This window comes from Aspergillus luchuensis, chromosome 4 (genome assembly GCF_016861625.1).
Source record: "Aspergillus luchuensis IFO 4308 DNA, chromosome 4, nearly complete sequence".
Taxonomy (NCBI): Eukaryota; Fungi; Ascomycota; class Eurotiomycetes; order Eurotiales; family Aspergillaceae; genus Aspergillus; species Aspergillus luchuensis.
In genome coordinates this window covers 3,023,481-3,040,531 of record NC_054852.1, presented here as the reverse complement: position 1 = coordinate 3,040,531, position 17,051 = coordinate 3,023,481, and the positions used below count along the sequence as shown (strand labels likewise).

At 51.6% G+C, this 17,051-nt stretch overlaps 6 protein-coding genes across 6 annotated transcripts; 3 read left to right on the top strand and 3 right to left on the bottom strand.

Moving 5' to 3' along the window:
- Positions 1-511: 511 nt before the first annotated feature.
- Positions 512-1,954, bottom strand: AKAW2_41069S (uncharacterized protein; the record flags this gene model as incomplete). Its single annotated transcript, XM_041689467.1, has 3 exons — positions 512-658; positions 734-1,650; positions 1,717-1,954. The coding sequence occupies 3 exons, from the start codon at positions 1,952-1,954 to the stop codon at positions 512-514; spliced, it is 1,302 nt and encodes a 433-aa protein (XP_041543149.1).
- Positions 1,955-6,989: 5,035 nt separating this feature from the next.
- Positions 6,990-7,867, top strand: AKAW2_41068A (uncharacterized protein; the record flags this gene model as incomplete). The annotated part of the gene is made up of 3 exons (XM_041689466.1): positions 6,990-7,509; positions 7,574-7,657; positions 7,713-7,867. 3 exons carry the CDS (start codon positions 6,990-6,992, stop codon positions 7,865-7,867), a joined length of 759 nt encoding a protein of 252 aa, XP_041543148.1.
- Positions 7,868-8,933: 1,066 nt separating this feature from the next.
- AKAW2_41067S (proteasome maturation protein) lies at positions 8,934-9,628 on the bottom strand (the record flags this gene model as incomplete). The annotated part of the gene is made up of 3 exons (XM_041689465.1): positions 8,934-9,001; positions 9,091-9,526; positions 9,626-9,628. The coding sequence occupies 3 exons, from the start codon at positions 9,626-9,628 to the stop codon at positions 8,934-8,936; spliced, it is 507 nt and encodes a 168-aa protein (XP_041543147.1).
- Positions 9,629-10,016: 388 nt separating this feature from the next.
- AKAW2_41066A (mitochondrial 37S ribosomal protein uS12m) lies at positions 10,017-10,815 on the top strand (the record flags this gene model as incomplete). Its single annotated transcript, XM_041689464.1, has 3 exons — positions 10,017-10,467; positions 10,585-10,685; positions 10,750-10,815. The coding sequence occupies 3 exons, from the start codon at positions 10,017-10,019 to the stop codon at positions 10,813-10,815; spliced, it is 618 nt and encodes a 205-aa protein (XP_041543146.1).
- Positions 10,816-11,376: 561 nt separating this feature from the next.
- Positions 11,377-12,716, bottom strand: KRE2 (glycosyltransferase family 15 protein; the record flags this gene model as incomplete). The annotated part of the gene is made up of 4 exons (XM_041689463.1): positions 11,377-11,441; positions 11,497-11,785; positions 11,836-12,618; positions 12,675-12,716. 4 exons carry the CDS (start codon positions 12,714-12,716, stop codon positions 11,377-11,379), a joined length of 1,179 nt encoding a protein of 392 aa, XP_041543145.1.
- A 1,252-nt stretch (positions 12,717-13,968) lies between these two features.
- AKAW2_41064A (deadenylation-dependent mRNA-decapping factor PAT1) lies at positions 13,969-16,610 on the top strand (the record flags this gene model as incomplete). Its single annotated transcript, XM_041689462.1, has 3 exons — positions 13,969-14,117; positions 14,208-16,433; positions 16,487-16,610. The coding sequence occupies 3 exons, from the start codon at positions 13,969-13,971 to the stop codon at positions 16,608-16,610; spliced, it is 2,499 nt and encodes an 832-aa protein (XP_041543144.1).
- Positions 16,611-17,051: the final 441 nt, after the last annotated feature.

Below are 17,051 nucleotides of genomic sequence, written 5' to 3'. Positions count from 1 at the left end.
GTGGATGATCGTCGGAAAGCGCAGCGAGTGATGCAACTTCATGGCGCCTGATAAACCGGATGGCCCACACAGGGTTCACTAGATCCCCACTTAGTGGAGGCAAGGCCCGTGCAAGGGCAGGTTTAGCGTGGGTCTTCTGGACATAATGGGCCTCCCTTGTCCCTGGAAGCGTTTAACCTCTCTGAAGAGTTTTCAATCATCCACTCACAGACGGAAGGTGGATCTCGGTAGACTGTGATGCAGGCCACGGCCGCGGGTAGGCTTGAACACGGCTGGAGATCGCCACCGGGAACGGTCGCCAATCGACGGTGCCACCGAAGCTTTCCCGACCTCCCGCGGCATTCGGTCCAGTGGTACGACCAGCGGTTTACCCCATTTTTATTAATGCTTATCTTTATAATCATTCTTGAGCGGAGGGGGTGGAGATGATGGAGGGTGGTGGTGTGGTACTGCTGCTGGTCGGAGTCGTTTGTGTGTGGACGAACCGAACCTATCGGCCACAGCGGAATTCCTAGGCATCACCATACGCTGGCAGAGAAGCATTGGTATGCTGAGCATAGCAGGACCGAAGTGCGAGTGGAACCTTCGCCACTTTTTGCACAATGCGCTCGCTGCTTGAACCGAGGGTATTATCCCTTGGGGACACCATAAAAACAAACTGCACGCTCTTCGTTAGTTTGATTTTCCTTTTGTTTTCCGTTTCGAGTCATTCTCCCAAGTTTTGTGGCCTTACCTCCAGCCAGTGGCTCACCCTCACATTCTTGTACTTGGTGTCATAGTGCATGCCTTGCGTTCCAGTCGATACACAATGTAAATGGCAATCTGGAAGTTGCAAGGTAAGGTCCATCACAGTCTCCTCTTCCGCAGCCTCTAGTCCACTTGGTATCTCGGGATCCCCGACCAACTTCGCAAGTGCTCCGTCATCCTTCGCAGCCGATTCTGGCCGCTCATCATCAACATTCTCGGCCCGGTGGAGCGACATAGTGGGTCCGGTTTTCTCCACTTTTTCATATAATATAACGCGTCTAAAAGGACCCGGGCAGCATGCAAGTCCATCTTTTTGGTGATATTGGACGTTCTCCGAGAGAAAAACCTGCAGGCCCCGGAACTCGGATTTCCTCGATTCCGTAAGGGATACTGTAACAGGCAGCCGGTCACCGAGGGGAGCGCCTCGCCTCGAAACGAGGATTCCACATTGAAGCAGCCCTTTCCAAGCCCGCGCAACGTATGCTGGTTCAGCGTCTTCCACGTCGTCTTCAGCTGGACAGTGAACCGTAGCAATAGCCTGCTTTTTTGCAAAGCTTCGCTTCAGAAAACCCGGGCACTCGACGCACGCGCGAACCCGGTACTGGACATGGGATTGTCGAATCTCGATTGATTCTGGTAGATGAGAGTGTAACACCATCTCAAATTCGTACGTATGTGTTCCAGCGGGTAGACGTTGATATTTTGGCCCTGCTGCCTTTCCGTGTGTTCCGTCCATACATAACGTGGACGGAACTGCATTCCGCAGCTCGCGTTTATCCCTATGCCATGTGGACTTTCTTCCCTCGGACAGGGCGCTTGAATAGCAGGGAAGTGCGGGATCCGAGGCCTGTGGGCTAACCAAGGTCAACGTGCTATCTGTCACGGTCTGGGTGTCATGAAGCCCTGCGAGAGATCGTCATGGATTAGTTTCGAAGACAGATGGTCCTACAAGCAAGACGTTAGCCTCACCATGCGGCCATGTCACACGACTAGTCCCACGAAAATTCACAGTCAACCTTTTTACCGTCAGATTGTTTTTCAATCTTAACTGGCAGGTACCCCGAAGGACAGCCGGCTTGTTCGTAAACGTAGGCACAAATACCGCTGGTTCTGTGATGTTCAAGTCCAGGCTCAGGTCACTGGAGTCATCATGAGTGTAGAGCTTCCGAGTCGCCTTTTTTGCGATTGAGAGGGACTGTCGAAGCATCTCTAGGAAAGATTAAGACTTCCCGGGTGATCAGCATAAGTGAGTTAGGGGGCGCTGCTTGAGGATTAGGGTGACGGGGCAAGGCCATTTATATGGAATCAGGCCTGCAGTAGGGTGGCCATATGACTTAAATCCAGATCATGCTTCGTAAACAGCTAATTACATCAGGGAAGTTTTGGGTCTGGGCCACTGCATATCCGTATCAGGTCCGGGTTGTGTGACAGCAAGGGTTGCTGTCTACTTGTTCTCTATCCCAATCCAGTTAACTAAACCTTTTCAGGGATGCCTCGGTGAGAGGAATGCTTCAGAGGGGTAGGTTACCCCTCGAGGTTAAACCGGACTTGAATGATTTACCTTCCAGCCTCACGACGCCCCTCTTTTCTTCACGGTCAAAATGTTGGGTCAAGTTCAGACGAGTCTTTGTTGGGCGTGCGCCGTGGACACCATTGACGCACATCCAGGCAAGAATGATGTCACACTGTCAAGGCCGGTCACCGGGCGAGAACATGGCAGGAAAGATACCATGGATACCGCTATTCGAGTCCACCAAATGCTACTTGCAAATGCGAGGCATAAAGCCATGTCTGAATCCTGGACCATGGCATGGTGGTTGTTCGTCCACGTGGACATGTTCTTGGTGACCTGGCATCTTCAAGAATCCTAGGCAATCAGGAGACGACGGATCGCCGGGCTGTTCTCGAATTAGCACCCAAGTTTCAGAATAACAATAGCAGAGAGATAGTCTAGACGGGATAAGTCTGCCGGTTAAGTCGGATACCTATGGGTAATGGGTCGAGCAAACATGCAAAAGTTCGTCGATCATCCAGTAACACATTCACCGATATGAAGCCCCTTCATCGAGCGATCATGATGTCAAATCGTCAAGACTTTTGCTCTGGAATCCTCGAATTGGCTTACTATAATCAATTTGATATTTTATGTCAAAAAGGATTGTAGTTTATCAAGCTGATTTATCAAGCTAGTTGGTCGATCGTGCCATTATCGGTGTGGCGTGACTACGAACCCTTCGGATATAGATGGCTCGTACAGAAATTAGATTGCGGAATGTAGATGATGCCCCACCAAGACCGAAAATTTTGAGAAGATGAACATACTGCTCAACCATGCTGTTTTCTGATGATTTTAGCATGATTCAGTCGGGGGGCAGTGAGTGCGAGGTGGGGAGGTGCGGATGGCGGATGACAATGAGATAAACAGCAACGCACTATGCTTGTATCTGCCTTCCCTCTAAATACTCTCACAAAGACGCGACTACGCATTAGTCATTCCAATCGAATTGATCTCTCTTGCCTCGCTCGCCTCTTGTAATGAGTTAATTCTGATACAATGTCTTACCCATTTCTCCCTTTCTTAGTACTGTGTATTAACGTACTTGTCCACATTCCTAGTACGCGTACTCAACCTTCAGAGAGTCATCTACTTCATATTTAATGGATCCTTATTCCTCAGAGTTAACTTCACTTCAAACGCGCCAAGGAACTCTCCACTCAGAAGGCTGATTCAAGGAATCCCATTTCTTCCCAGAGGACAGAACCCTTTCCTGAAGCAATACATTGCGTCCATTGTATCGGATTCTTTGCACCTACACATACTACGTTTAAGATACTGTGGTTTATGGGTACACTATAGATTCGCTAACGTCTCTAGGGACCCTCGGCAATGGCTCCTATTGCCATGGGGGAAACACCATCGCTTGACTGCCAGGCCTTGGACGACTCGACAATTCCTATGCGGGGTATAGGAGGCGAAACTTAGTCGGTGAGATTGGTATGAAGTTCATCACCATTGCTCTCTGAATTGACATTGAATATGTCTTTCTACCCCTGGCCTGGAATTCTCGATGTGTGTTCAACCACTGATTCGCTACCTTTCCTATCGGTGCCTTCCTATTGAGAAGGTGATTTTATGCCTGCAGACACTGCAAGATGGTAGCATGGTTTTGGGAAAGTGTAGCCATATAACATTGGACAATCCCTGAAGGTAGTCCCGCCGTGGCATAGGCTTCATGACACTGTATTGTATAGTATTATTCGCTGATCTGCGCTGACATCGCTAAGGATATACGAGAGCACAAAGCTGTGTCCGAACAAGTTACCAGAGACTCTGGTCGAGGTTATCCTCAATCCGCGCTGACTATCTATGCAAGTTTCAGTGATATTCTTTAAGATGCTCCTATTCGGCTCTTTAACCAGACCCCGTAGTAGGAAGTACGAGATTCCCTCGCGGGAAGTCTTCCAGCATTGACGCATACACACAAAGTAAATGGTAGCTTAGAACCGATCGTTAACAGCTATGAGAGCTATCGGTACTCTGGGAAAGGTTAGCACTGGAATATCCAAGCTCCAGTGTATCTATGACGGTGTGACAGATGCGACAGTATATTGTCGACAAGCAGGGAATATGGAGCGACTGCGAGGACACATTCTCCAGTTCAGTCCGTATAATTTAGCCGTGATACATTCCAAAGCGAGTTATGAAGCATCATCGCTATCCCGGGTCTAGACAGCTTTGGTAGTCAACGTATACTAAGCGAGACCCAGCTGGCGAAAACAGTCACCATGGAGAGGTGCCAGCGCGTTGATCATGTAGTGGTCAAGTAGAAGCCTAGACCGTGGGGGCTTGAAAGAGTGAAACAAGTTCTAGTCCATAATATCTGGACCTTTCTATCAGACGTAAGCGACGGGATCTTCGATGACAAACCAAATGGTGACCTGTGATCTAGAATAGTTCTCGAAACTGGGTATATGACTGTGGATTGATCAGCGACCCACTTTATAATTAATGGCCTGAGGCAACGGGGTCGTTTCACTCATGAAGGCAAGTCAACCGCTTCTAGTGTAGAACAGCCCCAGAAGATATATGACAGATACTACTCAAGCGTAGTATTTATACCGAAACGTTAGGTCGATAGTATTCATTGCCTCTAGATATGGTATAAGATTGACGAGTGTCATAGACTCCTCTCAGTCGCGATATTCCTTGTGAGGTTGGTCGATCTACCCCTCGAATATTAGGTGCAATCTCACAGAGCACAGATAACTGGCCTTAACATGGTACTGATGAAGTCGTGTTGTCCTATGGACAAGACTGACTAGCTAGTTTCACTGTCGCATAGTCTCAGCCATAACTGAGGAAGCAGGCAGTTGAAACCTCTTGCTTCTAGGTTCCTGCAAGATTAGTCATGGAAAGGTCTAGAAAAATAAAATAGGGTTTTGCAAAGCTCTCAGAGCTAGTATCGTGATTAGAATGTTGGCGATCTCTTCTAGACTGTAGTATGTCTCAGTTGCTTGGCAATCCGACCATTCGACTGCGTCGTCCTAGCATGCCTTTTTGAGGCATATTTCTATTGCATAGCTTTACATTAGCTATTTAGCTCTGCTACGAGTGACTGATCCCGCTGGATGTCCCGACGTGGCCAACACTTGGTCTTAAGACCTTGCATAGATGTCAAGTCACGTCAGCACGTGTTCGCGCAAAGTAAAGTGACGATCATTGCCGATGTGCAAGAATCTGGCATTGATTGTCTACCCCAAGAGCACCATATTAGCGCACGGAATATCATTTTGTCAATGCGCTAGATGCCTGGAAAGATAGTTCGTCGTCAGGCTTCTAAAGATGATTGTATGCAGGGTGGTATGAAACAAGATCACTTGAGCAGGTGCAACCCCTCAATCGACAGCCTTAGCAAGGCGGCATACTCTAGTGTAGAGCGCTAATGCACCATGTATAGTGTGTAAGGGGCATATGGTCGGAGTGGTGCATTCGTTTTGTACTGATTAGATAGAACCTATCATCTGATGAATGAACATCTTTTATCTTCCGCGTGCATGCCTTGGGCCCAGTTAACAACATGAATTGACTGGGAGTTGCTTATCTCTCTAAGCTAAGCGTAGAGATCTAAACCATGTGTAGAAGTTTGATCGCACAGCTTCTATGGAGTCAACAGGAGCGATTTTCAGCATGACAGGTGTCACGACCTGCTCATGACGCAGATATGTCCGGAAGCGACCAGGATCCGCTGCCACCAAGGCCTCAGCTGCACGCGGGAATTGATTCTCATTCCGTCCATTCAAGCCAATGCTGACGCCCAAAGAATCACCTGCATGCAAAGCCAAGTTCAACTGACGAACGATGATTGAGATGAACCGGAAGGGGAAGAGGGACAGAAGAGGGAGAAGGATGAAGGAAGAGTAGAAAGGGCCGTTAATTATGGGCGGTGGCCCACCGATCCAAGGTGACGCCCGGGGAACCAACCAACCAGATCAGGGCTCCCCTCAGCAGTGACTGGCTTGGACCTCTCTGTCTTGTCTGTCTGTCTTGTCTAGTCTCCTCTCTCTCTCCCTTTCCCTGTCCATCCCATCCATCCATCAATCAATCAATCCAGTCTTTTTGTCCCCTTCTCCTACTTACTACTTCCTCTTTCCCCTCCCCTTTGCCTCCCCCTCTCCCATTCTTTATACATTCCCCCATCTTCTTCATTGCCACAAACCTTTTTTAGTCTCCCTTTCAGCCTTACACACAGGGTAATAATCAATCCTCTCCTCATTCTCCTCCTCCTCCACTCGTGGGCCCGCCCGATCGCCTTCGTGGTCCCTCGTCTCCTCACTACTCACGCCGTCCCCTTTTCGCTCTCGCTGGTCTCCTTCGGGTCGCATGGCCCCCTTCACCCATCCCCGATCAAGGTTCTAGTCTCTTGTTCGGGCCACCCTTGGAAACTCCTCCTCGCCTACCTAATTTAGCACCTTCTCTCAGCCTGCCCTCCTTTCCCTCCTCCGTGCGCGCATCGCCTTGCTTCATCCGCTCCTGTCTTCGATCCCCAGCCTGATTCGCCTCCCCCCTTTTACCCTCATCAGTCAACTCCCATATCGGTTCAGCTATCCCCAACGGAATTTTCGCTGCAATCTATTCTCTCTTTTAAAGTTTTCATCGATTCCGAATTGCTAGCTTAGCCTTCCTTTCTTCCCCTCGCGCTATCTGACTCGTGCGGCTTCACGAGGTGTGTCAGAACCAAACCATGTCGGTCACCGAAGACCCCAAAGTTGATCCCATGTCGCCCACCTCCGACTCCAACCTGCCTTCGCAGTCCACAACCATTGCCGTGCCGTCGTCAGAAACCCAGGAGCTTCCTAGTGCCGCCCCTCATCCCGATAACGCCCAGGCCGAGAGCCAAGAGTCCAGTTCGGTGGATGCGAAGCCCACAGACAATAATGAGGACAATACGTCAGCACCCGTTCCCAAGCAGGACCCTGTAGATGCGGCTCCATCTGCAAGCGCATCTCCTGAACAACACGATGAGGCGAAGGCTCCGGCAGCTGGCTCCGAGCCATCGTCCCAGGGATCAGATGAGGCTGCCAAAGAGGAGGACACAGGCCCATCCTTAGTGATCACCCTGCTCTTGATAACAGGCTCCCGACACCCGTTCAAGATCGATGGAAAGTATCTACGGAAACGGTCGGTCAATGTAGAGAATTACGATCCCTTCGCCATGAGTGTATACACGTTGAAGGAATTGATCTGGCGGGAATGGCGCCAAGGTATGCGTGCAATAGCCAGGGTTGTTTCGGAAGTTGCGGGTGGCTAACATATGATTCCTGGCAGACTGGGAGCCGCGGCCATCATCGCCCAGCTCCATCCGACTCATCTCATTCGGCAAGCTGCTTGATGACAAAGCCCCGTTATCAGGTATCTATCACCTCTACCGCTTCTCTGGTGCTGGTACTGATCTATTATCATCTAGACTCCAAGTTCAGCCGGGACGCTCCCAATGTGGTTCACATGACTGTGAAGCCCCAGGAGATCGTTGACGAAGAAGACGCCAAGTCCAAACCCCAGTACACCCGGGAGCGGGAGACCAGTGAGCGTAGCCCTGGCTGTCGCTGCATCATCCAATAATGAATAGCACGGTTTCCGCCCGAGAAAGGAGACGACAGAAGTCATATACTTAAGGCAGCCCTCCCTTGCTTGCGTCCTCGGGAACTGCCATTATCGCTTTGCCCTCCCAGATACCAATGCCAAGCTCACTTGCTTGTGCTATTTGAAGATTCGTCGATACGAGCTTTCTTCTAGACCCTTATTGGAGCCTTGTTGCTTCTCTCCTGCTGGGTTCGAGTAGGCTTTGGTCCTCCCTCACGCTTGTTCGCCTTTTTTTGCCGCAAGACATTGCATGTGGTTGGCTGTCTGACCGTAATGAGACGGCGTTATGGATGGGTTATCATCACTTTACCAGCATCGCTGCATTGACATTTACCCCGTTGTCTGTTCCACCAAGTGGTCACCGTTTGGCTTGCATAGTTCCATGAGTCGCTTGATGCTGCTCCGCTTCCGCTTATTTCGTATATACCCTAAAGCTCATGTTCTCGCTTGCTCTCCCGCCCCCTGTGTTGTCTCGTTGGCCGGTCTCGAATTTGTTGCATTTATGTTCACTTATTGGAAGCCTATCTCTTGCAATTGCTTACATGGTCCTTTGCCGTTCTGCTGTGTTACTGTTGCGTTAGGGCTTGGACCGACGAATTTGCAGTGCTCACGGAAGACCCTGGTGGCCCTCTTCCGATCTGGCCAGCCATCTGATTGAATCTAGTTTGAGATACGGGGCTTGTGCGACCCACAGGTTGATGTCAAATATAGCGTTTCCTTGGTTTGAGGCCAGCGGAAACTACATAATGTACAAAGATTGCACATATGGTAGCTATTCAGCCTGTAGTAGTACTTTCCTTTCAACCAACGTAGGCTTACTCAAAATTGTTGGTGTAGATGTAACCACCATTTATTGATTGATTGTATTGTATAATTTACCGCAGACAGCGCCTGTATCAAGAAATAAGAGGAAAACAAACTTAAAATCCGATTCATAACAACCCATTCAACAGCCAACCAATGAGTTAAGTAAAGCCATGCCATGCCATGTCATGTCCAGACCAGACTAAGAACTGCCACTACCACCATCATCACCATCACCCACTCAGTGATCCATGCGCAATCTCTTCTCCATCTCATCATGGAAAGCAGGCGGTTCACGGAACTCATCACCTAAACCCCCACTCGTTAGCAAAACACACACATACACACACACCCAAACATATAAACAGAGAAAAGAGTAGGTATAGGTAAAAACTCACCCTTAAACACATCCTCCCAACCCACCTCAGCATCCCTACCACCAAGGACCAAAATATCCTCATGGAGATTTCCCATTCCGAGACCACCCAACGCAGCAGGCCTGAACGTCCCATCCCGCACGATCTTCAACTCCATGCCGCGGCGCACGGGCTCCGCGATGCCGTACGCCCGACGCAGCGACTCCATTTTCAATGCATCCTGGGTGGCGCGCCACGCGAGGAGGCGGGCTTCGAGCGGGTGCGTCGAGGATGGGGTGGTGGTCGCTGTGGAGGGAGGGCCCCGGGGCGCTGGGAGAGTGATGTTGTCGCGGAGGGTGTCGGGGAGACCGGGGGCCGAGGGGGCGCCCTTGGAGGGGTGGGGGAGATCGATGACGGCGCGGGTGGTCGTGTTGGTTGTTTGGGTTGGGTTGCTGGAGGGGGGGGCGATGCGGAGGGACTATTGATCTTTTGTTAGTTATCCGTTCTGTATGAATGAGGGTTGGGGGTGGTGAGGGTTATCGGGGAGGTTGTGAAGTAGGTGGATGGATGGACGGACCATTGTGACGGTTGTGATGGGAGTTTTATTTGCAGGGTGGTATATGTGTTGTGTCGAGGGCTGATAGTAGTAGATGTTAGATGAGTGTGGTTGTTCGTGAGATGGGGAGGTTGAAAGTCGGAGGAGGATAGTTAAGCAGTCAGTAAGTAGAGGTAACCGACGTAGCACTCAAGCAAGCACCAGCAGCTCTGACATCGCAGCCAGGCAGCCAGTCCACTGGCGCGTTCCCGCAGCAAAGCTCCTCCGGCGCACCACACCCACCACCTCCGCCATCTTCCACCCGTCACGTGATACAATCTCTCTCAGCCCCGTCCAGGAAATGTTTCCCATCCCGATAGCCAATATAACCCCCCAGGCCAAAGCACATCGCCCAGGAGACATATAAACAAAAATGCCGCCCCTCGTCTCCTCCCTCGCCCTGCGCACGCTTCGGACTCTTGTCCAGCGCCCCGCCGCTATCAAATCCACTACCTGCTCTATCACCACCCTCGCCGCTCCCCGACGACCTTTCCAGCCCGTCCTCCGCACGCCCACCGCAGTAGCTGCTGCTGCTGCTGCTGCAGGCAAGACCTCCGTCACATCCTCTTCTTCCTCCATTCTCCGGCAATTCTCCACCTCCCCGTTTCGCCAGGCCACCTACAACCAAGTGCGGCGCGGATGCCGTACTGCGCAGCGCGCACGTCGCTCTCGGTCTCCGGCGCTGATCGGCCGGTCTCAGATGAAGGGAGTGTGTTTGAAGACGGGTATTACGAAGCCTAAGAAGCCGAACTCTGGTGAGCGGAAGACGGCGAGAGTTAGGTTGAGTAGTGGGAAGGTTGTTACGGCTTATATTCCTGGTGAAGGTGAGTTCACTTTCCTCTCCGCTTTGGTCTTTGTGGGATTGGGGGGTGTGAAGAGAATGAGAGCACATGGGAATCGTGGACTTGGATGAATGAGGCTAATTGGTTCATGGTGTGTAGGACACAATATCCAGCAGCACAGTGTCGTTATGGTGCGTGGTGGTCGTGTGCCTGATTGTCCTGGTGTGAAGTACCATTTGGTTCGTGGTGCGATGGATTTGGTAGGTTTTATTTTCTGCAATTGGGTTTTTGGAAATTGGGGTGGAATTGGCTAACTTCTCTCAGGGTGGTGTTGCTTCTCGGTTGAACAGTCGGTCGAAGTATGGTACGAAGAAGCCTAAGAAGGATTAGTTGGGTATGAGGGATGTTGCTTGTGCTTGATTATATTTTTTGGTATTGTTTGTATCATTACATCGTGCTTTGACGGATCTTTATATCGTTGTTATCATTAGAACACGGCTATGTACATTTATGAGGCTTGCCTGGCTACAGAGCAGCTATTTTCCTTTCCCATTTCATCCCGACTCCATCCAATACATCCTGCAAACGATCTCTGTACTTTGCAACCCCTATACCCGGAATATAGAGAAAAATGATGCGCGCTTGTGAAGTGAAGTTCCCGACAATCTTATAAACACATGACACCCTCGTCCGGAAATCAAGAAATGAAGAATATTTTTTCAAATGTTGTGAACCTGCGCCCAGCATTCAGCAGGGTGGTTGGAAAATGGTTCAGTAATGAGCTGGGAAGTGTCCCGTTAGTGGACGTTTTCTTATGCCTGGACAGAGCCACTCGATCGTGCTGGTCAAGAGATGTCCGGCTTTGCTGATCACATGCACGGCCAATTTTGCGCTTCGCAACGACATAATTTCCAAATACTTTTCGAGTGGATAGATTCAGTCATGAGCCCCTCAGCTCTCATTCTCGTAGCCCTTAGGCTTGTCCATGTCGTTGACTTGGAAGAACCGGGACGTGCCTGTACGTTGCTCGTTAGTTTTGATGCCCGAGCGGAAGATAAGTGGGGGACTTACAAGAGTATCCCTTCCAGTCAAAGTTGTCCTTAGGGTTGCAGTGGCACTTCAGGTCCAACCTTAGCTGCTCGCCAGTCGGGCAGTGGGTGAATGGGACATGGTAGTAGCCAATCTCGTTGAAGAAGTGGATCTGCTCCTTCTTCAAGAGAAGTCCCGCGGCGATAGAGTGCACTGGTGCATCGCCCCAGCGTTCATAGAAGAAGCCACCAGCGTGGTCGAGCGTCTCAAAGTAGTCAATGTATTCCTTGGACCGCAGCCATTCCAGACTTCCAATCTCAAAGTTGGACCACTACAAACTGGTTAGTTAAGCCAGCGGAGAGGTTAAGGGGCAATACTCACAAAGTGACACTTGTTGTAAGTCTTGCCGCCATCATCACTCAAAAAACCCATAGAGTTGCCGTCCGCGATATGCTCCGGGTGCTCCTCCATGAACTTTTGCACCGTACCCCACAGGCTCGGGATGGTGTCGTAGTACTCGTACAGACTCAGCACAAAGCTGTACTTCTTGTCGTTTTCTTTCACGTAGCGGAATGGGTCAAAGCTGACATCACAGAAGAGCTCAATGCTGGGCTCCACGCGCCAGTAGTACTCATAGTTCAGCATCAGTGGGTGCCGGAAGAAGAATCCGGATTCATAACGGCACATGTGACGGTAGCTCTCCGAGTCGCCGTAGATGATCTTCTTCTCTCCCATCTCCTGTCGGACCTTCTTCGCCTTCTCCTGGTCGATCCACTCGGGATATGACCAATGTTCCTTCGGAATCACGCCATAGAACGTATTGCCGGAGATCAAGGCTGAGGTAACCTTCTTGAACTCGTCATCGAAGGGCTTGTCGTTCAAGAACACCCAGTCGTAGTGATAGTTGTGGTTAAAGCGGTCTTCCACCGTCCGGATGGACTTGACCATCTCCCAAAGATCAGTGTTGCGAGCGAGGGTCACGAAGGTGGCGTTCACGCGATCCGTCGGGATGTCTTTGATCGGTCCACTTGATGACAGCGCATCATTTTGCGAGGAGGGAGAGGAGGAAAAGGTATCTTTGTAGGTCGCGGGGTTCAACTTGGTGCCGATGTTCTCGGGGATTGGGATAGCGCTCCTAGAGATGAAAAAGAAGACGGCCAACCCCTTGAAGCCAGTCAGTGATGCGAAAGGGGTCCTGTGGCGGGGCCAGACACACTCACCGTGATGGCAAACAGAAGATATCGCAATGGCCCTATAGCCATGATGTGAAGGGCACTGCGCTGTGCCGAAGCGTCGGTGAGGAGGAGGTGGGAAAAGCAATGCTTGGTTGCGCAGGGCTGAATACGGGTGCCTGTTGCGCAGTGTCGGAGAACAAAGGAGGACGGAGAGTGAGGATCAGAATGCTGATGAAGTTGACAAACGAATGACGGACAGCTAGTGTGTAAGGAAGGAAGAAATCCCGAGAGATGGGGCCTCTCTCTCGATCTAGGCAGTTGTGACAGGCCCGGTGAGAAATGCGCCTCCCAGATATTCTTGGGGAATCTATGGGCGATCGGTAACGACGATGCAGCAGATGATGGACCCGCGGCGCATCAGGCAAAGATTAAAGTTAGTTGGCAATTCGGGGCACTGGTTGTCGATCCTGACCACGGCGCTCGTGCTTCCCCAACCGTTCTTTATTATTAGAAAAAGTTGAGTCTGGACGAAAATATTTAAGGAGATTGGGAGGTCAAATGTGGGAAAAAAAGGCAGATGTCAACAAAGCGCCAGCGTACGTTGGCAGTCTAGCCTATTCGCCCCGGGATGGTGAGGGCGACGTAATTTCCCCCATTATTGGCCGGGCCACGTACGTCGCACCGATTTTGAGCCATCCAGTGGATGCGTGAGATAAGAAAAGTATACATTCCGACATTTAATTTCTACAAGGAGGCAACTTTTACTCGTTCGTAGGGAGGGGTTGTGTCTATACCAGAAATGACGTTAAGGAAGGGATGCGATCGATGTTTGAGGGTATCAGTCCATCTGGTTGGGCGTCGATCCCATCCTGCCTTGGGGTTGGGGACCACATACATACTCCCTATAGGGCGAGATGGACCAGATAATATAATACATGCAAAGCACTGCCCTAAACGCTACTTTATGTATGAAGTAGACAATTATCCGTGTACTCCGAGGGCTTTCAGAGTACGTATGGGGTGATATAGATAGATACTAAAAGGGGTCGTTCTCATATCTACAAAGTCCATTATCTTCCGAGTCCAACGGAGACAACAGAACAGGAGACCTGATGACTAAGGGGCAACCGCTTCCCCGTGATGCGGTGGCTAAATGTATGCCTTACTGTCTTAATGTCTTACTGCCTCAGGCTTTCAGGCCACAGCGGACTAAGCTAAAGCGGGTGATATCAGACCGGCTGTGAACCTCATCCCGCACTACCCAATTATGCCGCGGTGGTAATTCTCGCCCTCTTCCTACACCCACTGCCTCCCCCCCCACCCCCCGCTTCCCCCGAAGATGTCCTTCTTCGGCTTTAATACCACCCTGCCTAGGGATCGAGCTCCTGCGGGCGAACAGAGGGGTATCTTCGACACCCCTGATCCGTTCGCCGAAGTTGCCCGCGCCAGACTGGCAGCAAACTTCCGAGACGACAAGGATGACGACGTGTAAGTCTCCCCCACTCTGCTTCACTTGAATCAATTGAGACAACGGGGGCCATGGAGCTGACCAGCGGCGCTTTCTTTCAATTGCTATAGCATCGACTTTGAGGATACGTACGATGGCCTGGGAGACCAACTGGACGATGACCAGGATGCGTTCAACGATGACACGTTTGGTGGCGGCTTCGACACCGGCCCGGTTGGAAAGGATTTCGACTTCTTTGGAAAGACTGCTCAGGTCGCCGATGTGATCGGGGAAGAGCAGATCCGTTACAGCCTTCAGAAACCCGGTGCGCCTGCGACCGCTCCTTCGCAACCCACGGCCGATGCTGCTCTGCCAGACACTGCGGACCAGAAGCCCAAACGGTCTGGCTATGAGAAGTACAACGACCCGGGTTACATCCCTGATCTTCAGGCCAAGTCTAGCGTCTGGGGCATGTCGAAGAAGCCGGAACAGCAATTCCAGCAGCAGCTGCAGCAGCTGCAGCAGCCCACGCCCCAGATGGTAGCGCAAGCAAAGAAGATGCTGAGTCTCGAGGAGGTGGAAGCGCAGCTGCGGAGACAGGGTCCGTCTTCGCTCCCCGCCCAAATCCCACTGTCCCTTCCGCAGTCGATGCCAGAGCCCACTCAGCCTCTCCAGCGAGCTCAGATGCCCCCTCTGCCCGAAGGCTTCCCGCAGCTGCCGCCTGAGATTCTACAGGCCCAGTTCGCCAAGGGTGTCCCACCGGCACTGTTGCAGCACCAGCCACCCATGGTTCCGGAGCCGTACCCGCTCCCTCCAAACCTGCCGATTCATATGCTGCAAAATGCCAACTTGCCTCCTCAGCACATGGTGCCTCCCCAACGTCAGGCGATGCCACCGGCGGCTCAGCGACCCCAGCAGCAGCAACCGCCCCTGCCCCAAGCTCCCCGTGGTAACAACGTGCAACTGCCCGTGATTACCAACTCCCAGCAGTTGATGCACCTGACGGAGGAGCAGCGCGTAGCGTACTTGATGGAAGATGCCAAGCGTGCGAAGCGCAACCACAAGATCTTCCTTCTGTCCAGGGGTAACGGACTGATGACTCCGCAGGACAAGAACTTCATCACCCGGATCCAGCTTCAGCAACTAGTCGCTGCTGCTGGCAACGTGGCGGACTCTGATGCAGAAGCTGTCTTGGCAGAGGACTTCTACTATCAGGTCTACAGCCAGATCCGGGGTGCGCCGCGGCAACATCCGCACCAACCTCTGGGTCACTTTGCGCAGACATACCTTCTCCAGACAGGCAACAGGCTCGGGGGCCATGGCTCTCGCCGGCAGTTCCAGAGCGCCGACAACCACATGCAGAGAATGCAGCAGCAGGTCCAGCGTGCGGTGGAGGCTGCTAAACAGAAGCCTAAGAATAAGCAGCTTATCATCGAGGGCAGCTTGGGTAAGATCTCTTTCAGCAACGCGAAGACGCCAAAGCCCATGCTCAACATCAAGCGTCCGGAGAGCTCGGAGGGCGCTAAGACGGTGAAGAAGCCGCACACCGATTTGAGCGTTAGCGATCGCAAATCAGTCCTGACCAACCTGGAGAGTGTATACAGCACGCTCATGGATATGGAAGACATGGAGCGCACGATGCCTCCCCCGCCGGATGAGAATGATCCCGAGGCCATTCAGAAGCACATGGAATGGAGACAGAAGATCCGTTCGCTCAACCAGAAGCTGTGGCGCAATCTTAAGGTCATGGAACCCATTGTTCCCAACACCAACACTCCCCACCCGTTCATTGCCTTCCTTGCTTATCCCAAGGGCAAGAAGGCCATTCCCCGCATTTTCCGCCACATTGATCAGGAGCAGCGCGTTACTATTCTTACTATGATTGTTGTACACTTGGATTCTCTGGACGTTGTCCGACGCGCCCAGCCTGTTCCGGGTGAGACTCAGCCCTCTCTGGCCGTTCGGGAAGCCATCGAACTTTTCTCTCAGGCCGTCATGCCCAGTCTTCTGGGATACGTGAACGAGGCACCATTCAATATCATCATCGGGTTGCTGGGGCTTGTCATTGCGCAGACGCATGTCCAGATGATCTCGAGGACCCGCATTGGACTTGGAATCTTGACCATGCTTCTCAGTCGCGCCGAAATTGTGAAGGAAGCTGGACAGGCTACGGAGCGGGACTGGCAGCAGTGGGTTGAGAAGTTCAATGTGTTGTTTGACACCCTTGAACCTACCTTTGCGGATATCTTCCCCAGCGCGATCAATGCTGGCGACGACATGTATGTGTGGCAGTTCTTGGCTGCCGTTGGTATCGGAGCTAGCCCCGAACAACAGCAACGCCTCGTTATTGCGGTCAAGTAAGTTCCACCCCCTCGTCTGCATGGTTTACATTATATTAACCGTTCTACAGGGACCGGGTGATGGAGACGGTGACTTACAGCAAGACGCTTCCTGCCGATATGGCCAGCGCGCGTCTTGGCAACGTCAACCTCTTCATGCGGGCTATTGGCCTCGATGTTGAACTTCTAGGTTAGATGACGGGGGCGACCTCCACGAGATACTTCTTTCGCTGGCCAATTCCCACAGCTCCTTGGGCAGGCTGTTGCCCCGATTATGCGTTATCCAGGACCGGACAGAAACCTATCTCAGTATCAATCGTGAACACCCGAGTCCCAACATGACAGGATCTGTTAGGTGGACTCCGGGCAGATGTCCTTAGTGAATTTGGCCTATACTTAAAGACCGATACCCGGTAAACGGGTGCTCGGGAGGGGACAACTGGCTGAAAGGTCAGTTCGTCTCTTGAGACGCGAAGCCGAGGTATGACGGCGTGCTATTGCAGCCGAATAATGGCACTGGCGAATGAAGCGCGTGCGACCAGTGATGTATTATGTACGCATCACCATGATTCTTATGTTCCGTCCCACGACATGTTTGGTGGGTCTGTCAATAGTGATGTCTTCTAGCTATGTCTT